Here is a 25,517-nt window from a genome sequence, read left to right as displayed (position 1 = left end):
TATTGCTTGATTCATTTATTTCTGTATATATTTATATCCTTATTTATGTTTTGATTAATTTATGCCTGTATATATATATATATATATATATATATATATATATATTTCTGTATTTATTCATCCATATTTTAATGGGGGCTGTCAATGAAAATATGTCATAGTGTCACTATTTAAATTGGTTGATCGATACCAGAGTACGTAGATTCACTGTACATGCCTTGCTTCAACACCGGTTGCTTTTTACCACATTTACGTTAGTAGGGCAGAGCAGGGAAAAACGTAACACAGATTTTATTTTTTTGGTTAGGTGGTGCAGCTTGAGTGATGTATTTCAGGATAAACCCTCAGAATGACCCTTGCTTTCTCTCCAACGAAAGGTGAGGGATTTTGATAAACATTTTGGGAGATATTGCCAAATAAAAGTTTGTTTTGGTGATATGTAAGCACATTGTTTTACCATAAGTATTTTTTGGGTGCTGTAATGTGTGTGCATATCAAAGGATCCAAATGTATGTAATCGTAAACAGTCTTTTCGTGACTAACAGATTGCATATTTTTGATAGAGCAATCAGCTCCACCTGCAGGATTAAGACATGCACGCAGACTCACAGAGCAAGGGAACATAACAGGACTGAAAAGGGAAGACATTCAACGGGAACTGCAGAATAATGCTGGGATAATGATAACTTCAGAAGGGAAAAGAATAAGACCACATAGAAGAGTTTATGATAAACTTTACTTTGGAGCTTAAAGAACTGTGGCATACATAGAGTACGACTGCACTCAATCTCCTGAACAAGCTACCTCACTACCTCACTGACGTCTTACATTAGTTGGTATATCCTGTTTCGAAAAGCCTAGGGCTCCACCTAGTGGATAACCTGACTACACTACAAATGTACAGTATCATGATAAGTTTATACCAGTTGGCAATAGGCTATGAAAAACATTTAAATGTAATCAATAGATAGATTAGAAACAGTGTTTGTATCCTAAAACATCAAACTGTATTTAGTTACCTTACTTTGTGTGAACCTTTAAAGGTATTAAAACTTAGGTTAGCTGGCCATGTCAGTTTCTGAATGGCACGTCCCAGAAATTCCATTATGGTATTAAATCATAATTAGGATGTAGGTGTGAATGGTTTGTATTAAAAATGATTAATCTAGTTCTAGTTATATTTTCAGAATTGAGCCAAATAGGAAAACTGTTGTTTCCTATACAGGCAAGAGATAGCCAGAGGCTTGAGCCTGGCTGACCTAGCTGAAAATGCTAGTCATCATTATGTGCTCTTTTGTGTGGATGCTTTGACAGTTTTTTCCAGGTAGCTGCATCACAGAGATTGACCCTGTAGTGTTCAGCCATTTGGAGGAAGTGGCTCTTCGCCTGAATGTTTCACTCCATAATTCAGATTACGCCAGATCAATTGGATGCCCTTCTCACATACTGCCTGAGGAAGCACCTGAGAGTTATTTATTAGTTGGTTTGTCTGTTCATCATGTTGCAGCATAATTAATTAACAATGAATCCCTTGCATGTCCACTTCCCATGAGATCTCAACAGGATTCTTAGCAGGGTGATCTACACTAGATCATTTAAACTTAATACACTTATGCGAAGCAAGTTTTATCCATCTATGCCTCAGTGGTGTTTCTCCCATCTCATTAGTAATGCATTAATTGGTGTTGTTCTGAGTGCCCCACAGCATATCCTCAAAGCTCTTGCCTGTTTAACATGTTACATTACATTACATTACAGGCATTTGGCAGACGCTCTTATCCAGAGCGACGTACAACAAAGTGTATAACCATAACCAGGAACAAGTATGACGAAACCCCTAGAGAGAAGTACCGGTCCAAGTACAGGGAACAACCGCATAGTTCAACTTGGACCCTGGTGGTTAAACTGATTAACACTAACAACGAGAACGGCAACAACGCAATCTACGGAAAAATAAAAATAAATAAAAATAAATAAATAAATAAATAAATAAATAAATAAATAAATAAAAATACAAGTAGTATATCATACATGTGATGCCAGGAAAGGAATTGGGGTGCTGTCCACCAGGGGGCAGCATCGGCCCTACAGAGAGGTATTGCTGCAGCTGTGGCCCATTACCTAACCATGGGCTCTATAAGAGGCCTAGCTTCCAGGCCTACGGGAGGGTGCTTTAAGATGGTGTTTGGGAGCGTGGCTATGGACAGGTGATTTTTTTCCTTACCGCAAAAATTAGCGAAGCCATTCAAACCATTGCGGTAACCGCCATAAAAAAAATTATAATTTAAACCTCCGGGCTACGATTTTGTTTTTTACAAGTACATTTCTGGAATGGCTGTTTCCGACAAATAGGTTCTGCCCGGCAGTTCATACTGCTTGTCGAAGGACTGAAGCATAGCTCGGAATGATGGCTTTCCTACAGTCCGGAAGGGCACCATCTACACAGCCAAACACTTTGTTACAGTTGTTGTAAGTGCTCGCCACTTGTTGCTGTCCCGGTTGTATTTAGTCACTCTGGCAAATGCCTCTGAGACTCCTAACTGACGTAGTGCCGAGCCGGTACCTCCCGAGGTAGATGGGGTGCCTTTCATTGCATCGTATAACGGACGATGAGTGGTCCTAAGATGCGATGCTAGATTTGTCCTGTTTCCTCGCATGACGTTGATTTTCTTGCTGCAAATGCGGCACACTGCCTCATCCAAATTCTTTGGCTTTCCATCTTCATCGGGCTCAAAGCCAAAATGTTCCCAAACAGGAGAAGTAACGTTGGGTTTCGCTACAAGATCCATGTTTTTAGCCTAATTTGAAGCGAAAACTTTCCGTAGCCAACAGTTTCAAAGCACGTTCTGGGTGACACTTTCTCCGATCAGAATGTTAACTGCGCAACTGTGAGTGAAAACTTTCAAACACATGGAGTGAAGAAAATAGGCTACACAATAATAATTATAATTATTTTAAAAATTGCATTGCATTTATTTCAGATCACAACTTTTACAAGTAAAATTGGAACATAAACAATTGGCCTAAAATAAACGGGAAAAAAACAAAACCCAGCGGTGAAGCGGTGATCAGCTTGACTCTGCGGTGGACGTGACGTGATTGCGTTACCACGGTAATGCAGTAACCGCGGCAGCTCTAGTTTGCCGGCCACTGACCTGTGTTCAAAGCCTCTCTAACTACTCTGAGAACACTGTCCTCTAGCTGCGCTTCTCGCAAGTCTTCTCGGGTGAACTGTTCTAGCTGACCCAAATTGAGATGAGTTGCAAAAGCATACAGCTCAGGAACACCTTCTGCTGGAACACCTAGTTTGTCTGCCAAGTGCACATCACTGTCACTAGACTCCTGCACATGCACACGACCACAAATCGCCTTCACATCACCCTGTGAAAGGTTTCTCCACGTCTCAGTGTCCAGTTTCGGGAAAGCAAATCAGCCTCAACATTGACCTTCTCAGGGCGATATTTGACTTCAAAATCGTACGTGGCTAGGGCAGCAAGCCACCTATGCCCTGTAGCATTAAGTTTCCCTGTCGTCAACGCGTGATTGTGTTACCGCGGTAATGCAGTAACCGCGGTAGCTCTAGTGTAAGTGTGGATTTCATTAGAGTGCAGAGCAGGTAGTGAATAATGGGGATGGATGAAGACTGCAATATATGACAGAAGTGAATCCAGTAGTCGGTGGAAACCTGGCAAATGAAACTCAATACAGCTCAATGTAAAGTTCTACATGTGGGAAATAAAAACATCAGGCTAGATTACTTTATGGTAAATGGACTGCATTTACTTAGCGCTTTTATCCAAAGCACTTTACAATTGATGCCTCTCATTTGCCAGAGCGGTTAGGGGTTAGGGGTTAGGTGTCTTGCTCAAGGACACTTCGACACGCCCAGGGCGGGGTTTGAACCGGCAACCCGCCGACTGCCAGACAATCTCTCTTACCTCCTGAGCTATGTCGCCCCAACTTCGGGAAGAACGACTTTGGAATGTGCTCAATTTTGGGAGTGATAGTTGATCAAATCCTTTCAGGTTCTAGGTTCTGTGCAGTTGCAGTAAAAAAGCCAACAGGATGCTGGGATAGTAGTGAGTATAAATCAAGGCTCCAGAGTGCGACCATTTTGGTTGAACATGCGACCAAAAATCTGTCAAGTGCGACTAAACATTTTCATTGGTCGCACCGGTGCACCTGACATTTAGCAGGTCTGTCTCTGTGTGTGTAGCGTTATTTTTTTTCCCACCCGCATTCTGCGAAGACCCGCCCCTACTCTGCCTCTGATTGGCTCTGACCCTGATATTCTTCTTCGCTGAATGCGGGTGGGGAAAAAAATAAGGCATGTGTGTATTAGTGATGTGCGGATCGCAGTTATATCCGCGGGCACCACGGTTAATCTGCGGATCGGGTGGGCCGAGTCATAAAAATTAACATTCTGATTAATAGCGGATGGGTTACGGGTGGGTGAAATAATACATCATTAATGAGGAAAATATTAATTACATTCTCTAAAATGTGAACATATTTTAAGCTTCATTTTTCGTCAGGCGCGAATTAGCAGACTAGACTCTCGTTGCGCCAATTGCGGCGTCCATTTGTCTTAAGCAGCAATGGAGGCAAAAAAGATCAGAGAGAAAATTTAAAAAAGGAAGGGCAGAAAAGTTAAGTGTGGGAGCGATTTAGTGAATGACGAGTCAGGTGCTGGGTATGTCATATGCAACAGCTGCGAAATAATGAGAAATAGCGGTAATGTGTGATCGGGTGCGGGTCTCTAAATCAGATAAAATAATTTGTTCGGGTGGGTGGCGGGTGGATGATTTATGCGTACATGTGGATTCGGATGACGTCAGAGCCGATCCGCGCATCACTAGTGTGTATGTGTGAAACCGCGCCCTGTACTCCTCCGGGAGCAGCGCACACTTTTATTTGAGTTATTTGAGTTTGATTTATTTATTTGAGTTTGTCAAGCACTTTAAACATCAGCACTTTTTAAGTTCATTTTTTAAACAATTGAGGTTATTGCCGTTTCTTGTTTGTGCTGTGATTTAAATAAAGAGAAAACATTTATCTGCACCTTTATTCCTGTTTACAATCATTTACATGTGTTAAGAAATTACCAATGTGTATGGGAACTGACAAAAAAGGTAACACTTAAAATGTATTATTACGGCGCCAAAAGGCGCGGTGAAAAATTTTGGGTCTAACTAAATTATGTGCTGCTGCACCTGAATGAAAAAGTTTGGCGCACCAGTGCATCCAATGTAAAAAGTTAGTCTGGAGCCCTGTAAATCCAAGGAAGTTATACTTATTTTATACAATACCTTTGTCAGACCACACTTACAGAATTGTGTGCAGTTCTGGGGACTGTACTACAAGAAAGATATAGAGGATCTGGAAAAGGCTGAAAGAAGGGAAACCAAACTGGTTCCTGGTATGAAAGATAAAAGTTTTGAGGAAAGACTTCAAATGCTTAACTTCTTCAAGCTTAGTAAAAGGAGACTCAGGGTTATTTGATTGAGTCTTTAAAAGGGGATCAACAAAGTGAACTACAAGAGATTCTTCAGGTTCAGCTCTGTTAGTATGACGAGGGGGCATAAAAGGAAATTAGCAAAAGGTAAATTCCGCACCGACGTTAGGAAGTATTTTTTCACACAGAGAGTAGTCACTGTGTAGAATAGCTTGGCGCATGTCATGTAGTAGAGGCAGAAACTCTGGGGGTTGTCAAGACAGGGCTTGATACGATGCTGGATACTATCTAGTTTGTAGGTAAACTTAGCACTAGTGGTAGGTAGTAAAACGGTGAGCATGTCGGGCTGAATGGCCTATTCGTGTCATTCTGTTATGTTATGTTATTTTTGTTATGATAGACGTGAAACATATTACTGTACTGAAGTGGTCAATATTTTACAATGTCAATCATGCATTCAGCATTCAGTCATCACCTGTGACCTGATACTACAGACTCCACTGAAAACTTACATTCTGGTCAAGAACCACAAACCTGGCAACCCTAAGACTCATGAGGGTTTATCCTGCTTTTCTTTGTTGTGCTAAAGCAGTTAGAAGAGAGGGATGAGAACAATGTGGACAAAGAAAGAATGCTGGTGGACATAGGAGTAAACAGAGAGAAAGCACTTCATATATTTCACTGCACAGAGCCATAATCACTAATTCTATTTAGTTAAGGTCACACAGTACACAGCACTACTCACCCCAGTCTCTGTAGTTTACAGTTTGGGCTCATCAGTCCAGCACAGAGCAGCTTCACTCCTGAATCTCCCAGGTTATTGTAGCTGAGGTCCAGATCTCTCAGGGGTGAGTTTGATGACTGGAGAGCAGAGGCCACAATTTCACAGGACTTCTCTGTGAGGTCACAGCTGTTCAGTCTGCAAAAGAGAGTTGATATATTATTGTATTTTTAAATAGCGCAATATCCTGTAAAATCTGATATGTGCAATTTAACAGTAATCATGTTGAGTGATGAAGAGTGATATTGAGGATCTGCAGATATCCACCCCACACTTGCTGCAGCTGTGCTTCAGCTGAACTTACTGTAAGAGGCCCTCTGTGTCAGTTCTGTTCTTTCCTAATACAGCTAGGTCTATTACAGGATCCAGAAGAAGCCAAGGGGAGATGACAGACCAGCAGGTTGAAGGAGCCATGTCTTTTCCCCTCTTATTGTAGCTTTCCCCATTGCATACTTGCACAATTAATAAGAGCTTTTCTCCTCTTTCTGCCCTTGCATGTCCACTTCCCATGAGTCCTCAATAGGATGCTTAGTAGGGTGATCTACACTAGATCATTTAAACTTAATCCAGTTATGCAAAGCAAGTTTTATCCATCTATGCCTCAGTGGTATTTCTCCCATCTCATTAGTAATGCAATAACTGGAGTTGTTCTGAGTGCCCTACAGCATATCCTCAAAGCTCTTGCCTGTTTAACATATGATGCCAGGAAGGGAATTGGGTGCTGTCCACCAGGGGGCAGCATCGGCCCTACAGACGGGTATAGCTGCAGCTGTGGTTCATTGCAATCACATCAGCTGTGGCCCATTACCTAACCATGGGCTCTATAAGAGGCCTAGCTTCCAGGCCAAGGGAGAGGGTGCTTTTAGATGGTGTTTGGGAGCTGGGCTATGGACAGTATGGTGGGTTGGTGCCAGTTTTGTTTGGAGCAGCTAAAGGTGCATATAATAACCCTGTGCTCTATATAGCAGTGAGAAGTCTCCTTGTGTTCCTGCTATATAATGGCCCTGTGCTCTAAATAGCAGTGTGGAGTCTCCTTGTGTTTCTGCTATATAATGACCCTGCGCAACCTCTACCGTCTGCCTTGCAAGATAAGTAAAGCCAACTGCTGTTGATTTTGAATGTTCTAAAATCCAGACTTTAGCTTTGGATTGGAACCACAGAAAAGTGACAAAAATAAGTGATGTAACATTGCATTTAAACAGCAGCTTGCATGTTGATCAGATTGACACTCTTCCCTAAGATGTACACACATACCATATCGACCAATAGTTGATTTTACCAACAGTAATAATGTCCAAGGCTGCGTTTACCCAATGGGCTACATGGGCTGCAGTCCTGAGCTTCTGCCACTAGGGGACCTCAGCGGTGAGGGGAATGTTTTTTTTCTTTTCTTTTTCACAAATTTTTAATTCGTTGTGACATACATACGTACCCGTAGGATTGCTGCACGTCTCGTGATATACTGCCGTTAATCTAACCAACGTAAACGTACAAAATATGTTGTTGCGAGAATTCTTGTGTCATCATCAAAATTCAGTCTAAAACAAACATGTCGTCAAGCAGAACATTTGAGAGTGGGGCGCAAAAAAGAGCAAGAAAACAACAACAAAAAGCAAGAAACGAAGAAGTTCTCAGTAAAATACCGAAGCTTACTTCTTTCTTCAAAACATCGACGGATGATTACTTAACAGCAACCGATGCAGGCTCCGACATCAACAACGATCCCTTCCTTGACACATGCCCTGACGATGACGATGATGCAGATGCTAACCCAAGTCCCGCCACACCAACTCAGTCAACCCGGCCGCCTTCTCCGGAAACTATACCGCCGTCACCAGGCAGAGATGGCACAGCCACGACATCAACCCTGTTAGCATCGAGTACGCCTTCTCTGGAACCCGGCTCCGGAGACACTGATAACATCAGCACTGTCAGTGCTGCTGACGAAACTACTCCGCTAGCAGGTGCAGGCGCCACGGTCGGGAGGAAAGATGCAACATGTGGAGCCACATCCACTGATGTAGCTTGTTGGGGACCCGTTACCGAAAACTTGCGTAGCTATTGGGTGAGCAAAGGAATAAAAGCATCCTTGTCATGTCAAAATAAAGACATAGCATTCACAGCATCAGAACGATCGTATAAAAATCAGAACAGACAATTGAGTAAGACCTTGTTTTCGCGTAATCTGCGTAATGGGGAGAGTGTTACCCGTGAGTGGTTAGTTTATTCTCCAACAACCGGTAATGTATATCGCTTTTTTTGTCGGCTTTTCGGCAGGACACCATCTGCCTTTTCTCAATCCGGGTTTTCTGATTGGAAACATGCTTCTTGTCGGACTGAAGAGCATGAGTCAAGCCAGTCTCATCGAAATGCAATGCTCATCTGGTTCGCTCGCACACAGGTGCACGGAATTGACAACGAACTTAAGGAGCGCTGCGAAGAGGAGGGGAAGTATTGGCGCGAGGTCCTAAAACGAATTGTCTCCGTTATACAGTTCTTGTCAGAACGAGGTCTCGCATTCCGAGGAGGCGATGAAGTTCTCGGTTCCCCTAACAATGGCAACTATTTGGGAATACTTGAGCTACTCAGCAAGTTCGACCCCTTTCTTGCCGAACATTTAAAGAAATATGGAAACCAGGGGAGTGGGTCTACTTCCTATTTATCCAACACTATATGTGATGAATTCATTGCAATTATGGGACAGCGAGTTCAAGCTGAAATTATTCTAATGGTGCAGAAAGCAAAGTACTTCTCTCTTGTTGTTGATTCAACCCCAGATTTAACCCATATTGATCAGCTAACATTCGTGATAAGATATGTCTCTCAGGAAGGTCAAGTCTTCGAGCGTTTTTTAAAATTCCTGCCCATATACAGTCATACCGGTGAGTCTCTTTTTCAGTCCGTTACAGACGTGCTAAATGACATGAATATTGATATAAATAATTGTAGGGGACAATGTTTTGATAATGCATCCAACACGTCAGGTGTGTACAAAGGACTGAGGGCCCGTATTCTAGAAGTAAATCCTTTGGCTGAGTGGATACCTTGTGCAGCCCACTCACTCAATTTAGTCGGAGTGAACAGTGTAGACTGCTGCTCTGAAACAACCACATTTTTCAGATCTGTTCACTCTTCAATCTTTTCTCGGGATCACCCCGCCGATGGAAGGTTATGATGGATGGACTTGAGCCCAATGTTAACAAACGCATAGAGACTTTAAAGGGACTGTCGGACACGAGATGGGCCGCTCACGCCCAGGCCACCAAAGCTCTCTGTGTAAACTATAAAAATATATTGAATTCGCTAATAAACATATCAGATGATGATTCTCAGAATGCTCTCACGCGTGACGAGGCGCGCTCTCTGGCTAACAAAATGAACCGATTAGAGACAGCTTTCTTGTGTATATTGTGGAACAAAGTATTACAAAGAATTCAGACAACGAGTACTATCCTCCAGAAGGTAGATGTGGATCTCGTTACGGCTGTGGATATGCTGCGATCACTGTCAGATTTCGTGGCAGGTTTACGCGACCAGTTTGGAGACCTGGAGACGCAGGCCAAGGAAATGGGAGGAACACAGGAATACAGGTCTGTGGTAACTCGGCAGGCGAAGAGAAAACGGAGAGCAGATGATTCCAGTGCACCTGACCACATTCTAATTGGAGCTGAGAAGTTTCGTGTCGAGGTATTTTTAGTCATAATTGACAAACTAACAAGTGCTTTGCAAGCAAGACATAAGTCCTACACAGAGACTTGCGACTATTTTGGCTTTTTAACCCATCTCAAGAGCCTGTCTGTGTCTGAAATACAAGAAGCAAGCCGCAATCTTCAGAAAAAATATAGCACCGATTTACAGGATGTTTTCGAGGATGAGCTTGTTCAGTTCATTAAATTCTGTGACACAACAACTGACGATCTGTCACCAAGAAACCTGATGGTCTTACTGAGAGAGAAACAACTCCAAAGTGCTTTCCCAAACGTGGACATCGCACTCCGAATTTATCTCACTCTTCCTATTTCAAATGCCACCAGAGAAAGATCATTTTCCAAGTTGGGCATTATTAAGAACAGACTGAGGGCATCCATTGAGGAAAATAGACTGAACGGGTTGACCATTCTGTCCATTGAGCATGATCTGCTGCGCCAGCTGGATTTTAAGGATTTAATTAAGGATTTTGCATCAAAGAAAAGCAGGAAAAAGGCCTTTTAATGACATCACTGGTGAGTCAGATTTTTTTAAATATGCTAGTTTAAGTCTTGAATATTATCGTGTAGTTTATAAACAAAAATGACTACGATATTCTATTCAGCGATGCCCATATGTATTTCTCATACAAATAGAATTAGAATGTTGTTTTTCTTTTGTGGACTGTTTGCCGTGTGATAAAACTGCTCGAATTTTGATTATCCTGCCGTTGTGTGTTTGCAGTATGACTATAATTGGCGTTCTTTTGTATGGCGTTGGTGTGTATTTTCCCATGGCCTCTTTGCACTGGCTTATTATGGGGTTGTCTTGTGTTGCGTATCTTTGCGTGCGTGCGTGCGTCGCCGCGGCGGGGGGGCCTCTGAGCTGCGTAGCCCAGGGCCTCAAGATGGGTAAACGCGGCCCTGATAATATCTCATTTTATGCTCAATATCTTCAGAAACACCACAACCCTGTAGCACACACAGGTGTGTAATGTGAAGGAGTACAACTTATCTTCATCACAAGGTCAGCGTATGAAAGAGAGTGGGGTATAAGTATGGATTTCATTAGAGTTCATAGCAGGTAGTGAATAATGGGGATGGATGAAGACTGCAATATATGACAGAAGTGAATCCAGAAGTGGGCAGAAACCTGGCAAATGAAACTCATTAAGGCTCAATGTAAAGTTCTACATGTGGGAAATAATAACACAAGGCTAGATTACTTTATGGGAGGAACAACATTGGAATGTGCTCAATTTTGGGAGTAATAGTTGATCAAATCCTTTCAGGTTCTAGGCACTGTGCTGTTGCAGTAAAAAAGCCAACAGGATGCTGGGATAGTAGTGAGTATAAATCAAGGCTCCAGAGTGCGACCATTTTGGTTGAACATGCGACCAAAAATCTGTCAAGTGCGACTAAACATTTTCATTGGTCACACCGGTGCACCTGACATTTAGCAGGTCTGTCTCTGTGTGTGTAGCGTTATTTTTTTCCCCACCCGCATTCTGCGAAGACCCGCCCCTACTCTGCCTCTGATTGGCTCTGACCCTGATATTCTTCTTCGCTGAATGCGGGTGGGGAAAAAAATAAGGCATGTGTGTATTAGTGATGTGCGGATCGCAGTTATATCCGCGGGCACCACGGTTAATCTGCGGATCGGGTGGGCCGAGTCATAAAAATTAACATTCTGATTAATAGCGGATGGGTTGCGGGTGGGTGAAATAATACATCATTAATGAGGAAAATATTAATTACATTCTCTAAAATGTGAACATATTTTAAGCTTCATTTTTCGTCAGGCGTGAATTAGCAGACTAGACTCTCGTTGCGCCAATTGCGGCGTCCATTTGTCTTAAGCAGCAATGGAGGCAAAAAAGATCCGAGAGAAAATTTAAAAAGAGAATTAAAAAAAGGAAGGGCAGAAAAGTTCCGTGTGGGAGCGATTTAGTGAATGACGAGTCAAGTGCTGGGTATGTCATATGCAACAGCTGCGAAATAATGAGAAATAGCGGTAATGTGTGATCGGGTGCGGGTCTCTAAATCAGATAAAATAATTTGTTCGGGTGGGTGGCGGGTGGATGATTGCGTACATGCGGATTCGGATGACGTCAGAGCCGATCCGCGCATCACTAGTGTGTATGTGTGAAACCGCGCCCTGTACTCCTCCGGGAGCAGCGCACACTTTTATTTGAGTTATTTGAGTTTGATTTATTTATTTGAGTTTGTCAAGCACTTTAAACATCAGCACTTTTTAAGTTTATTTTTTAAACAATTGAGGTTATTGCCGATTTCTTGTTTGTGCTGTGATTTAAATAAAGAAAAAACATTTATCTGCACCTTTATTCCTGTTTACAATCATTTACATGTGTTAAGAAATTACCAATGTGTATGGGAACTGACAAAAAAGGTAACACTTAAAATGTATTATTACTGCTGCCAAAAGGCGCAGGTGAAAATTTTGGGTCTAACTAAATTATGTGCTGCTGCACCTAAATGAAAAAGTTAGGCGCACCAGTGCATCCAATGTAAAAAGTTAGTCTGGAGCCCTGTAAATCCAAGGAAGTTATACTTATTTTATACAATACCTTTGTCAGACCACACTTAGTGAACTGTGTGCAGTTCTGGGGACTGTACTACAAGAAAGATATAGAGGATCTGGAAAAGGTTGAAAGAAGGGAAACCAAACTGGTTCCTGGTATGAAAGATAAAAGTTTTGAGGAAAGACTTCAGATGCTTAACTTCTTCAAGCTTAGTAAAAGTAGACTCAGGGTTATTTGATTGAGTCTTTTAAATTCATAAAGGAGATCAACAAAGTGAACTACAAGAGATTCTTCAGGTTCAGCTCTGTTAGTATGACGAGGGGGCATAAAAGGAAATTAGCAAAAGGTAAATTCCGCACCGACGTTAGGAAGTATTTTTTCACACAGAGAGTAGTCACTGTGTAGAATAGCTTGGCGCATGTCATGTAGTAGAGGCAGAAACTCTGGGGGTTGTCAAGACCGGGCTTGATACGATGCTGGATACTATCTAGTTTGTAGGTAAACCAAGCACTAGTGGTAGGTAGGAAAATGGCGAGCATGTCGGGCTGAATGGCCTATTCTCGTCATTATGTTACGTTATGTTATTTTTGTTATGTTATGATAGACGTGAAACATATTACTGTACTGATGTGGTCAATATTTTACAAAGTCAATCATGCATTCAGTCATCACCTGTGACCTGATACTACAGACTCCACTGAAACCTTACGTTATGGTCAGGAACCACAAACCTGGCAACCCTGTATTTCACTGCACAGATCCATAATCACTTATTCTATTTAGTTAAGGTCACACAGTACACAGCACTACTCACCCCAGTGTCTGTAGTTTACAGTTTGGACTCATCAGTCCAGCACAGAGCAGCTTCACTCCTGAATCTCCCAGGTTATTGACGCTGAGGTCCAAATCTCTCAGGGGTGAGTCTGATGACTGGAGAGCAGAGGCCACAATTTCACAGGACTTCTCTGTGAGGCGACACCTGTTCAGTCTGCAAAAGAGAGTTAATATATTATTGTATTTTTAAATAGCGAAATATCCTGTAAAATGTGATATGTCGCTATGTTACAGTAATCATGTTGAGTGATGAAGAGTGATATTGAGGATCTGCAGATATCCACCCCACACTTTCTGCAGCTGTGCGTCAGCTGAACTTACTGTAAGAGGCCCTCTGTGTCAGTTCTGTTCTTTCCTAACACAGCTAGGTCTATTACAGGATCCAGAAGAAACCAGGGGGAGATGACAGACCAGCAGGTTGAAGAAGCCATGTCTTTTCCCCTCCAATTGTAGCTTTCCCCATTGCATACTCGCACAATTAAGAAGAGCTTTTCTACTTTTTCTGCCCTTGCATGTCCACTTCCCATGTGTCCTCAATAGGATGCCTAGCAGGGTGATCTACACTAGATCATTTAAACTTAATCCAGTTATGCAAAGCAAGTTTTATCCATCTATGCCTCAGTGGTATTTCTCCCATCTCATTAGTAATGCATTAATTGGTGTTGTTCTGAGTGCCCTACAGCATATCCTCAAAGCTCTTGCCTGTTTAACATGTGATGCCAGGAAGGGAATTGGGGTGCTGTCCACCAGGGGGCAGCATCGGCCCTACAGAGAGGTATAGCTGCAGCTATGGTTCATTGCAATCACATCAGCTGTGGCCCATTACCTAACCATGGGCTCTATAAGAGGCCTAGCTTCCAGGCCAAGGGGAGGGTGCTTTTAGATGGTGTTTGGGAGCTGGGCTATGGACAGTATGGTGGGTTGGTGCCAGTTTTGTTTGGAGCAGCTAAAGGTGCATATAATAACCCTGTGCTCTATATAGCAGTGAGGAGTCTCCTTGTGTTTCTGCTATATAATGACCCTGTGCTCTATATAGCAGTGAGGAGTCTCCTTGTGTTTCTGCTATATAATGACCCTGCGCAACCTCTACCGTCTGCCTAGCAAGATAAGTAAAGCCAACTGCTGTTGATTTTAAATGTTCTAAAATCCAGACTTTAGCTTTGGATTGGAACCACAGAAAAGTGACAAAACTAAGTGATGTAACTTTGCATCTAAACAGCAGCTTGCATGTTGATCAGATTGACACTCTTCCCTAAGATGTACACACATACCATATCGACCAATAGTTGATTTTACCAACAGTAATAATATCCAAGGCTGCGTTTACCCAATGGGCTACATGGGCTGCAGTCCCGAGCCTCTGCTGCTAGGGGGCCTCAGCGGTGAGGGGAATGGTTTTTTTCACAAATTTTTAATTCGTTTTGACATACATACGTACCCGCAGGATTGCTGCACGTCTCGCGATATACTGCCGTTAATCTAACCAACGTAAACGTACAAAATATGTTGTCGCGAGAATTCTTGTGTCATCATCAAAATTCCATCTAAAACAAACATGTCGTCAAGCAGAAATTTTGAGAGTGGGGCGCAAAAAAGAGCAAGAAAACAACAACAAAAAGCAAGAAACAAAGAAGTTCTCAGTAAAATACTGAAGCTTACTTCATTCTTCAAAACATCAACGGATGCTTACTTAACAGCAACCGATGCAGGCTCCGACATCAACAACGATCCCTTCCCTGACACATGCCCTGACGCTGACGATGATGCAGATGCTAACCCAAGTCCCGCCACACCAACTCAGTCAACCCGGCCGCCTTCTCCGGAAACTATACCGCCGTCACCAGGCAGAGATGGCACAGCCACGACATCAACCCTGTTAGCATCGAGTACGCCTTCTCTGGAACCCGGCTCCGGAGACACTGATAACATCAGCACTGTCAGTGCTGCTGACGAAACTACTCCGCTAGCAGGTGCAGGCGCCACGGTCGGGAGGAAAGATGCAACATGTGGAGCCACATCCACTGATGTAGCTTGTTGGGGACCCGTTACCGAAAACTTGCGTAGCTATTGGGTGAGCAAAGGAATAAAAGCATCCTTGTCATGTCAAAATAAAGACATAGCATTCACAGCATCAGAACGATCGTATAAAAATCAGAACAGACAATTGAGTAAGACCTTGTTCTCGCGTAATCTGCGTAATGGGGAGAGTGTTACCCGTGAGTGGTTAGTTTATTCTCCAACAACCGGTAATGTATATTGCTTTTTTTGTCGGCTTTTCGGCGGGACACCATCTGCCTTTTCTCAATCCGGGTTTTCTGATTGGAAACATGCTTCTTGTCGGACTGAAGAGCATGAGTCAAGCCAGTCTCATCGAAATGCAATGCTCATCTGGTTCGCTCGCACACAGGTGCACGGAATTGACAACGAACTTAAGGAGCGCTGCGAAGAGGAGGGGAAGTATTGGCGCGAGGTCCTAAAACGAATTGTCTCCGTTATACAGTTCTTGTCAGAACGAGGTCTCGCATTCCGAGGAGGCGATGAAGTTCTCGGTTCCCCTAACAATGGCAACTATTTGGGAATACTTGAGCTACTCAGCAAGTTCGACCCCTTTCTTGCCGAACATTTAAAGAAATATGGAAACCAGGGGAGTGGGTCTACTTCCTATTTATCCAACACTATATGTGATGAATTCATTGCAATTATGGGACAGCGAGTTCAAGCTGAAATTATTCTAATGGTGCAGAAAGCAAAGTACTTCTCTCTTGTTGTTGATTCAACCCCAGATTTAACCCATATTGATCAGCTAACATTCGTGATAAGATATGTCTCTCAGGAAGGTCAAGTCTTCGAGTGTTTTTTAAAATTCCTGCCCATATACAGTCATACCGGTGAGTCTCTTTTTCAGTCCGTTACAGACGTGCTAAATGACATGAATATTGATATAAATAATTGTAGGGGACAATGTTTTGATAATGCATCCAACACGTCAGGTGTGTACAAAGGACTGAGGGCCCGTATTCTAGAAGTAAATCCTTTGGCTGAGTGGATACCTTGTGCAGCCCACTCACTCAATTTAGTCGGAGTGAACAGTGTAGACTGCTGCTCTGAAACAACCACATTTTACAGATCTGTTCACTCTTCAATCTTTTCTCGGGATCACCCCGCCGATGGAAGGTTATGATGGATGGACTTGAGCCCAATGTTAACAAACGCATAGAGACTTTAAAGGGACTGTCGGACAGGAGATGGGCCGCTCACGCCCAGGCCACCAAAGCTCTCTGTGTAAACTATAAAAATATATTGAATTCGCTAATAAACATATCAGATGATGATTCTCAGAATGCTCTCACGCGTGACGAGGCGCGCTCTCTGGCTAACAAAATGAACCGATTAGAGACAGCTTTCTTGTGTATATTGTGGAACAAAGTATTACAAAGAATTCAGACAACGAGTACTATCCTCCAGAAGGTAGATGTGGATCTCGTTACGGCTGTGGATATGCTGCGATCACTGTCAGATTTCGTGGCAGGTTTACGCGACCAGTTTGGAGACCTGGAGACGCAGGCCAAGGAAATGGGAGGAACACAGGAATACAGGTCTGTGGTAACTCGGCAGGCGAAGAGAAAATGGAGAGCAGATGATTCCAGTGCACCTGACCACATTCTAATTGGAGCTGAGAAGTTTCGTGTCGAGGTATTTTTAGTCATAATTGACAAACTAACAAGTGCTTTGCAAGCAAGACATAAGTCCTACACAGAGACTTGCGACTATTTTGGCTTTTTAACCCATCTCAAGAGCCTGTCTGTGTCTGAAATACGTGAAGCAAGCCGCAATCTTCAGAAAAAATATAGCACCGATTTACAGGATGTTTTTGAGGATGAGCTTGTTCAGTTCATTAAATTCTGTGACACAACAACTGACGATCTGTCACCAAGAAACCTGATGGTCTTACTGAGAGAGAAACAACTCCAAAGTGCTTTCCCAAACGTGGACATTGCACTCCGAATTTATCTCACTCTTCCTATTTCAAATGCCACCAGAGAAAGATCATTTTCAAGTTGGGCATTATTAAGAACAGACTGAGGGCATCCATTGAGGAAAATAGACTGAACGGGTTGACCATTCTGTCCATTGAGCATGATCTGCTGCGCCAGCTGGATTTTAAGGATTTAATTAAGGATTTTGCATCAAAGAAAAGCAGGAAAAAGGCCTTTTAATGACATCACTGGTGAGTCAGATTTTTTTAAATATGCTAGTTTAAGTCTTGAATATTATCGTGTAGTTTATAAACAAAAATGACTACGATATTCTATTCAGCGATGCCCATATGTATTTCTCATACAAATAGAATTAGAATGTTGTTTTTCTTTTGTGGACTGTTTGCCGTGTGATAAAACTGCTCGAATTTTGATTATCCTGCCGTTGTGTGTTTGCAGTATGACTATAATTGGCGTTCTTTTGTATGGCGTTGGTGTGTATTTTCCCATGGCCTCTTTGCACTGGCTTATTATGGGGTTGTCTTGTGTTGCGTATCTTTGCGTGCGTGCGTCGCCGCGGCGGGGGGGCCTCTGAGCTGCGTAGCCCAGGGCCTCAAGATGGGTAAACGCGGCCCTGATAATATCTCATTTTATGCTCAATATCTTCAGAAACACCACAACCCTGTAGCACACACAGGTGTGTAATGTGAAGGAGTACAACTTATCTTCATCACAAGGTCAGCGTATGAAAGAGAGTGGGGTGTAAGTATGGATTTCATTAGAGTTCATAGCAGGTAGTGAATAATGGGGATGGATGAAGACTGCAATATATGACAGAAGTGAATCCAGAAGTGGGCAGAAACCTGGCAAATGAAACTCAATAAAGCTAAATGTAAAGTTCTACATGTGGGAAATAATAACACAAGGCTAGATTACTTTATGGGAGGAACAACATTGGAATGTGCTCAATTTTGGGAGTAATAGTTGATCAAATCCTTTCAGGTTCTAGGCACTGTGCTGTTGCAGTAAAAAAGCCAACAGGATGCTGGGATAGTAGTGAGTATAAATCAAGGCTCCAGAGTGCGACCATTTTGGTTGAACATGCGACCAAAAATCTGTCAAGTGCGACTGAACATTTTCATTGGTCGCACCGGTGCACCTGACATTTAGCAGGTCTGTCTCTCTGTGTGTGTAGCGTTATTTTTTTTTCTCCCACCCGCATTCTGCGAAGACCCGCCCCTACTCTGCCTCTGATTGGCTCTGACCCTGATATTCTTCTTCGCTGAATGCAGGTGGGGAAAAAAATAAGGCATGTGTGTATTAGTGATGTGCGGATCGCAGTTATATCCGCGGGCACCACGGTTAATCTGCGGATCGGGTGGGCCGAGTCATAAAAATTAACATTCTGATTAATAGCGGATGGGTTACGGGTGGGTGAAATAATACATCATTAATGAGGAAAATATTAATTACATTCTCTAAAATGTGAACATATTTTAAGCTTCATTTTTCGTCAGGCGTGAATTAGCAGACTAGACTCTCGTTGCGCCAATTGCGGCGTCCATTTGTCTTAAGCAGCAATGGAGGCAAAAAAGATCCGAGAGAAAATTAAAAAAGGAGAATTAAAAAAGGAAGGGCAGAAAAGTTCCGTGTGGGAGCGATTTAGTGAATGACGAGTCAAGTGCTGGGTATGTCATATGCAACAGCTGCGAAATAATGAGAAATAGCGGTAATGTGTGATCGGGTGCGGGTCTCTAAATCAGATAAAATAATTTGTTCGGGTGGGTGGCGGGTGGATGATTGCGTACATGTGGATTCGGATGACGTCAGAGCCGATCCGCGCATCACTAGTGTGTATGTGTGAAACCGCGCCCTGTACTCCTCCGGGAGCAGCGCACACTTTTATTTGAGTTATTTGAGTTTATTTATCTTATATATATATTATATTTATTTATCTGAGTTTGTCAAGCACTTTAAACAGCAACAGTTTTTAAGTTCATTTTTTTAAACAATTGAGGTTATTGCCATTTCTTGTTTGTGCTGTGATTTAAATAAAGAAAAAACATTTATCTGCACCCTTATTCCTGTTCACAATACGCTTTACAGACAACCCTGGCCTAAACCCCCACAGGAGCAAGCCTAAGGCAACAGTGGCAAGAAGAAACTCCCTGTGGCAGATGGGAAGAGACCTCAGAAGGAATCAGGCGCAAGGGGAAACCCATCCTCCTCTGGTCGGCTCAGGGTGCCGACTGGAGACCAACATGTCACTCAGTTTTACAGAGTTTATGACCATATGGTGCTGGAAACTATCTAGTTTGTAGGTAAACCAAGCACTAGTGGTAGGTAGGAAAATGGCGAGCATGTCGGGCTGAATGGCCTATTCTCGTCATTATGTTATGTTATGTTATTTTTGTTATGTTATGATAGACGTGAAACATATTCCTGTACTGAAGTGGTCAATATTTTACAATCATGTCAATCATGCATTCAGCATTCAGTCATCACCTGTGACCTGATACTACAGACTCCACTAAACCCTTACGTTATGGTCAGGAACCATAAACCTGGAAACCCTATATTTTACTGCACAGAGCCATAATCACCAATTCTATTTAGTTAAGGTCACACAGTGCACAGCACTACTCACCCCAGTGTCTGTAGTTTACAGTTTGGACTCATCAGTCCAGCACAGAGCAGCTTCACTCCTGAATCTCCCAGGTTATTGTTGCTGAGGTCCAGATCTCTCAGGGGTGAGTTTGATGACTGGAGAGCAGAGGCCACAATTTCACAGGACTTCCCTGTGAGGCCACAGCTGTTCAGTCTGCAAAAGAGAGTTGATATATTATTGTATGTTTAAATAGCGCAATATCCTGTAAAATCTTATATGTGCAATGTAACAGTAATCACATTGAGTGATGAAGAGTGATATTGAGGATTTAAAGTTAGTAATGCTCTGAGGAAAATGACTTTGCTACACTCTCCAATTGCAGCACTTCGGGCCTGAGACTTAGACGTCCTGTTGGACAGAACTCTGACAGTTCTACAGATGAAATTCTTACCCAAATGGCCCCCTTTCTTCTGACATTTGGCACAGATACAACCAAAAGTAAAGATGCAAGAAATAACACACATCTTTCAGGGTGGATAGTGAGTTAGGCTCTGCTTCTTTACTTTTGCTGGTAACTGTGAGAAACTTCCCACAGCATTGCAAGCCAATACACAGCAAAAGCCAGATTCACTTTAGAAACAGGAATGCAAACAAGTGATCTGTTCACATGTAACCAGGTACTGTAGTGCAGTCTGTCTGTTTTGCTGAGGTTATATATAACCATGTAGTGCAGTCTGTCTGTTTTGCTGGTGTTACATATAACCAGGTAGTGAAACCAAAGCTATGTAGGAACTGTTAATGATGCCTTTGAGTTCATTTTGTTGTAATAGTGATACATTTGATGGTGCTATCCAAGGAGACAGCATTTATCTTTTTCCAGGCTTTAGGAAACTTCAGAACCTTGTACAGGCCAGACTTTAGCCTGAGATAAGCCACAGAATTACCTCAAAAACAGGCACTTTAACAGTCCCCTGAGAAGACCTCACCCTGACACCCATTATATCCTACAATTCCTCTACCTTCCTATTTTCACTCTGTCTACAGGCACTATTGGATTCTGGGTCAGCCTACACCAGAATAAAGCAGAGACCAGGGTGGCACTACTGGCCTTGTAACAGGGTGCATTTACTGCCTGACCTAATCTCACAATACAGTAACACAAACATTTAATTCATAACCACACTTGCCTCCCCCAAACCAAACCCAGCATTACATTAATCATAATGTTGAAAAAAAATCTCATCTTCATGAACAATATAAGAGGGGTACAGACTGAGCAGGCTCTCTCTGGTCATCTCCCACTCACAAATTATCTATGCATGGACTAGGGAAAAAAGGGGGATTCTTTCCCCCTTTTGAAAAACATGGATTTGATTCAATCAACATTCGTCCTTAACTGACTGACATTTAAAAAAAGGGATTCTTTTTTCTACACAAACACAGTTCGAACTACTTCACCAAACTGAGTTAGATAAGAATAAGTGTAACACTTGTGTTTACTTGTCCAAGTCAAAGTTAAGGACAAATGTTAGTTCAATAAAGACCATAGGGGTGTTCGTATGGCTTATCTGCAAAAAATCAGACCTTGTTATTTTACTAATAATGCGGCTGACCAAACTCAGCTAAAAATTGGATTAATTAATATCAGATCACTAGCCCCTAAGGCAACTCTTGTAAATGAATTAATTACTGATCACCAAGTTGAAATCTTATGTGTAACTGAAACTTGGCTTAAAACTGTATATTGCCTTAAATGAATCCACCCCTCCTGGCTACAGCTATACTCACGTTCCCCGTCTGACGGGTCGTGGCGGTGGTGTTGCTGCTGTATATCATTCTAATCTTTTTGCTACTTTGAAATCCGGCTTCAAATGTAACTTTTTTGAAGTGCTTGTTCTCAGTTTTGCACATCCAGACAAAAAAGCAGTCCGTTTTATCCTTGCAATTGTATACAGGCCACCAGGGCCATACAGTGGCTTTTTACTTGAGTTTGCTGATTTCCTTTCCAGCCTGGTTGTTAATTCAGATAAAGTAGTAATTGTAGGGGACTTCAATATTCACATGGATAGTGAAGGTGATCCTCTCAGATCAGCACTCTTGTCTATCACTGAATCTATTGGCTTCGATCAACATATACATCAGTCCACACATTCTCATAACCATACTCTTGATCTGGTCTAAACTTATGATACAGAAATAGCAAATATAGCAGTTATGCCTAAAAACCCTGTGCTATCAGACCATTATTTAATTACTTTCCAACTTTCACAAGTCTGTCATGTGTCACCAGATCCTTCATTCTACCTTATCTGTAAGCTTTCCTCCAGGACTGCAAATGCTTTTATTAATGAGCTCCCAGGCTCATTTGTGCACTGTGGGGATTTTCTTGGCTCCCATCCAAACGCATACAAAAATGCAAGCATTAGCTCAATTGATCAGCTGACAGACAACATAAATTACGTACTTTCCAGAACCCTGGATACTATCGCACCTCTTAAGAAGAGGAAAGTCCGCTATAAGAAATTATCACCCTGGTACAAGGACCATACTCCTGCTCTCAAACAAGCTTCACGCCAACTAGAGCGCAAATGGCGTTCTACTAAATTGCAGGTATTCCTCCAGAACTGGAAAGACAGTCTACTAACTTATAAACATGCCCTCTCCACAGCACGTTCCTCATACTTTTCTACTTTAATAGATGAAACAATCCTAGGCACCTGTTTAACACTGCTGCCAGGCTGACCAAGAATCAAGTTGATCCATGTGCCTCAATATCATTTAGTAGCAATGACTTAATGAATTTCTTTGGTGACAAAATTATAAAAATCAGGGGCAAGATTCAAAGTTCTCCTACCACCCCTCATATAGGGTCTGCCCTTCCATCTGCTCAACGCATGGATGCAGAATCTTCAGAAGAATCTTCAGAAAGACAGGCGGCCTATCTGAACTCTTTTGCTCCAATAGATCTCATGGAGATTAATGCCATAGTTCATTACTAAAAATCTTCTACTTGTCTTCTAGACCCTATCCCTACGAAGCATTTCAAGGAGCTATTACCAGTGATTGGAACACCAATGTTACATATTTTCAATGTGTCTTTAGCATCTGGACACATACCACAGACTCTTAAACTTGCAGCCATCAAACCCCTTCTTAAGAAGCCAAACTTGGATGTGAATGACCTGTCTAACTACAGGCTTATCTCGAACCTCCCTTTCTTTCTAAAATACTAGAACAGGCCATTTCAAAACAACTTGGTTCATTTTTGCACTCCAATCATATATTGGAAGTTTTTCAATCTGGTTTCAGACCCTCTCACAGCACTGAAACAGCCCTGGTCAAAGTACTCAATGACCTACTCCTCGCTGCCGACCATGGCTGCATCTCTGTACCTGTGCTTTTAGACTTAAGTGCGGTATTTCACACAGTTGATCACCTCACACTTCTGGATAGACTTGAAAATCTTGTAGGCCTCCTTGGACAGGCACTCTCTTGGTTCAGGGTTGCTTTTTATCATTTGTGAAACATCTTAAAAATTTGGAAAATACTGTCCTTACATGATGCAGAAAAGCTAGTTCATGCTTTTGCTACTTCAAGATTAGATTACTGCAATGCTCTTTTGTCTGGATGTGCAAATTCCTCTCTGAAGGGCTCCAGCTAATTCAAAATGCAGCAGCTCGTATTCTCACTAGAACAAGGAGATTCGAGCACATCAGCCCAGTGTTAGCATCGCTTCACTGGTTGCCAATTAAATTCCGAATAGACTATAAGATACTACTTCTTACCTTTAAAGCCTTACATGGGCTTGCCCCTTTGTACTTAAATGATTTACTTCTTCCTTATATTCCATCACAAACGCTCTGTTCGCAGGGTGCAGGCCTCCTTGTTATTCCTAGAATATCTAAAAGTTCCATAGGTGGTAGAGCCTTCTCCTATCGTGCTCCCCTCCTGTGGAACAAGTTGCCTGCCCATGTTTGGGGCGCAGACACTATCACCTTATTTAAAGCTAGGCTCAAAAAAGATATTTTTAGTCTCTCTTATATTTGAGGGGCAGGAGTGGGTGGCGGGCATAGTTATAGAGTCTCTGGTAGACTGAGCGGTTAGTGCTGTCACTGGATCATCATTGGTAGTGCTGTGTTAAGCTGAACTGGTCATGGTCTGGTGATGACTGTCTCAGGCTGCCCTCATGACTGCGTTGGCCCCTGCCTCTGTTTCCCTTAGCTATGCTGCCATAGCCTTATTCTGCCGGGGTTTTCCTTATCGCACGTAAGCACCTCTGTTTCTTCTGCTCTGCTTGCTATTCTACCATTTGAACCCCCAACAACATTTTTGTTCTCGTTTTCCTCGGCTCTGGACACCTGCCTGGAGCTCTAACCCAAGTTTGCTGAGCACCCCCCCCCCGGCCCGGAGCTCCAGCCCTAGACCAGCTAGACCAACTGGGCACCCCCGCCTCCTGCCACTGTTGATTTTCCATAACAAACCGGTGCCTGCCCGCGGCAGATGGGTTCCCCCTCTGAGTCTGATTCTGTTCAAGGTTTCTTCCTGTTATCAGTCAGGGAGTTTTTCCTTGCCACTGTTGCCCTAGGCTAACTCTTTGGGGGCCGGTAAAGATGCTTAGTGACAAAGCTCCTTTGTTAAAATACAAATTATTTAAAAAATTGAAATAAAGTGTTGGCCTGTAAAGCTAAAGTTAGCCTGTGATCTTACGCCATTTGCCTTGCTTCTCAGCTCTGCCTTGGTCTTTTTTGATCACAGTCTTGGATCTCTGGTCTTGATTCTTTAGCTACTTATTTTACCATCCTGGGTCACAGTGGGACAGACGAGCTGTGGTTCTGCGGTTCTGTGGTTCTCATTCATTTTTTTCACAATTATATTATTTATTTTCCATGTCTGTCTAATTTTGTGTCAAGGAAGTGTAGCTTGTATTTTTTTATTTGATGGGGAATATGTTCATATTAATACTGTAACATACTATACCCTCTCTTCATCTAAATCTGCGAGTTGTATGTTTGGGCCATTATTGATCCATCACATTGGTTTGCCTAACAAGGAATTCATGATGTATTTAATAACTGGTATCTTTAATGATAATATGTAAATTACATCTAATAAAATACATTTTCCATGTTGGATACATTTTTTACATTTGATGGTACTTCTGTATTCATTAAATGAGGACACAATCTGTTAAAATAGCTTGACTCAAAAATCATAATTCTCACTTGCCTTTATTGTATTCTATTTTCACTTTAACTATGAAGTGTTTATAAAAACATGCTGTCATTATCTACTTTAATTATTACACCATACTCACATGGCCTTCCTGCAGTTCCCGACTACTGGTAGCAGTCTCTGACAACCTGCTGCTGATGTTTTGTAGGTCTTCAAGTCAAACTTATCTAGGATCTTCTCTGACATCAGTAACATAAAGGCCATGGCTGAACATTGGTGTGGTTCCAGCTTTTCATTAGAGAGTTTTCCTGATCTCTGGAAATTCTTGATTTCCTTCACTAGAGAGCTGTCATTCAGTTCATTGAGACAGTGGAAAAGATTTATGGTCCTCTCTGCTGAAGATTCTTTTTTGATCCTCTCCTTTATGTACAATACTGTTTTCTCAATGCTCTCTGATCTGC

At 42.3% G+C, this 25,517-nt stretch overlaps 1 protein-coding gene across 1 annotated transcript in view; it reads right to left on the bottom strand.

Moving 5' to 3' along the window:
• LOC118218888 (NACHT, LRR and PYD domains-containing protein 3-like) overlaps positions 1 to 25,517 on the bottom strand; it is a 45,200-nt gene that overhangs the window by 3,623 nt on the left and 16,060 nt on the right. The window contains exons 7-9 of the mRNA XM_035401615.1: positions 25,199 to 25,508; positions 19,924 to 20,097; positions 6,201 to 6,374 (exon numbers count right to left, since the gene is read on the bottom strand). Coding sequence (XP_035257506.1) covers positions 6,201 to 6,374; positions 19,924 to 20,097; positions 25,199 to 25,508 — 658 coding nt within the window. The remainder of the gene's footprint in view (positions 1 to 6,200; positions 6,375 to 19,923; positions 20,098 to 25,198; positions 25,509 to 25,517) is intronic.

Source organism: Anguilla anguilla, chromosome 19 (genome assembly GCF_013347855.1).
Source record: "Anguilla anguilla isolate fAngAng1 chromosome 19, fAngAng1.pri, whole genome shotgun sequence".
Classification (NCBI taxonomy): domain Eukaryota; kingdom Metazoa; phylum Chordata; class Actinopteri; order Anguilliformes; family Anguillidae; genus Anguilla; species Anguilla anguilla.
This window is presented reverse-complemented; position numbering and strand designations above follow the sequence as displayed.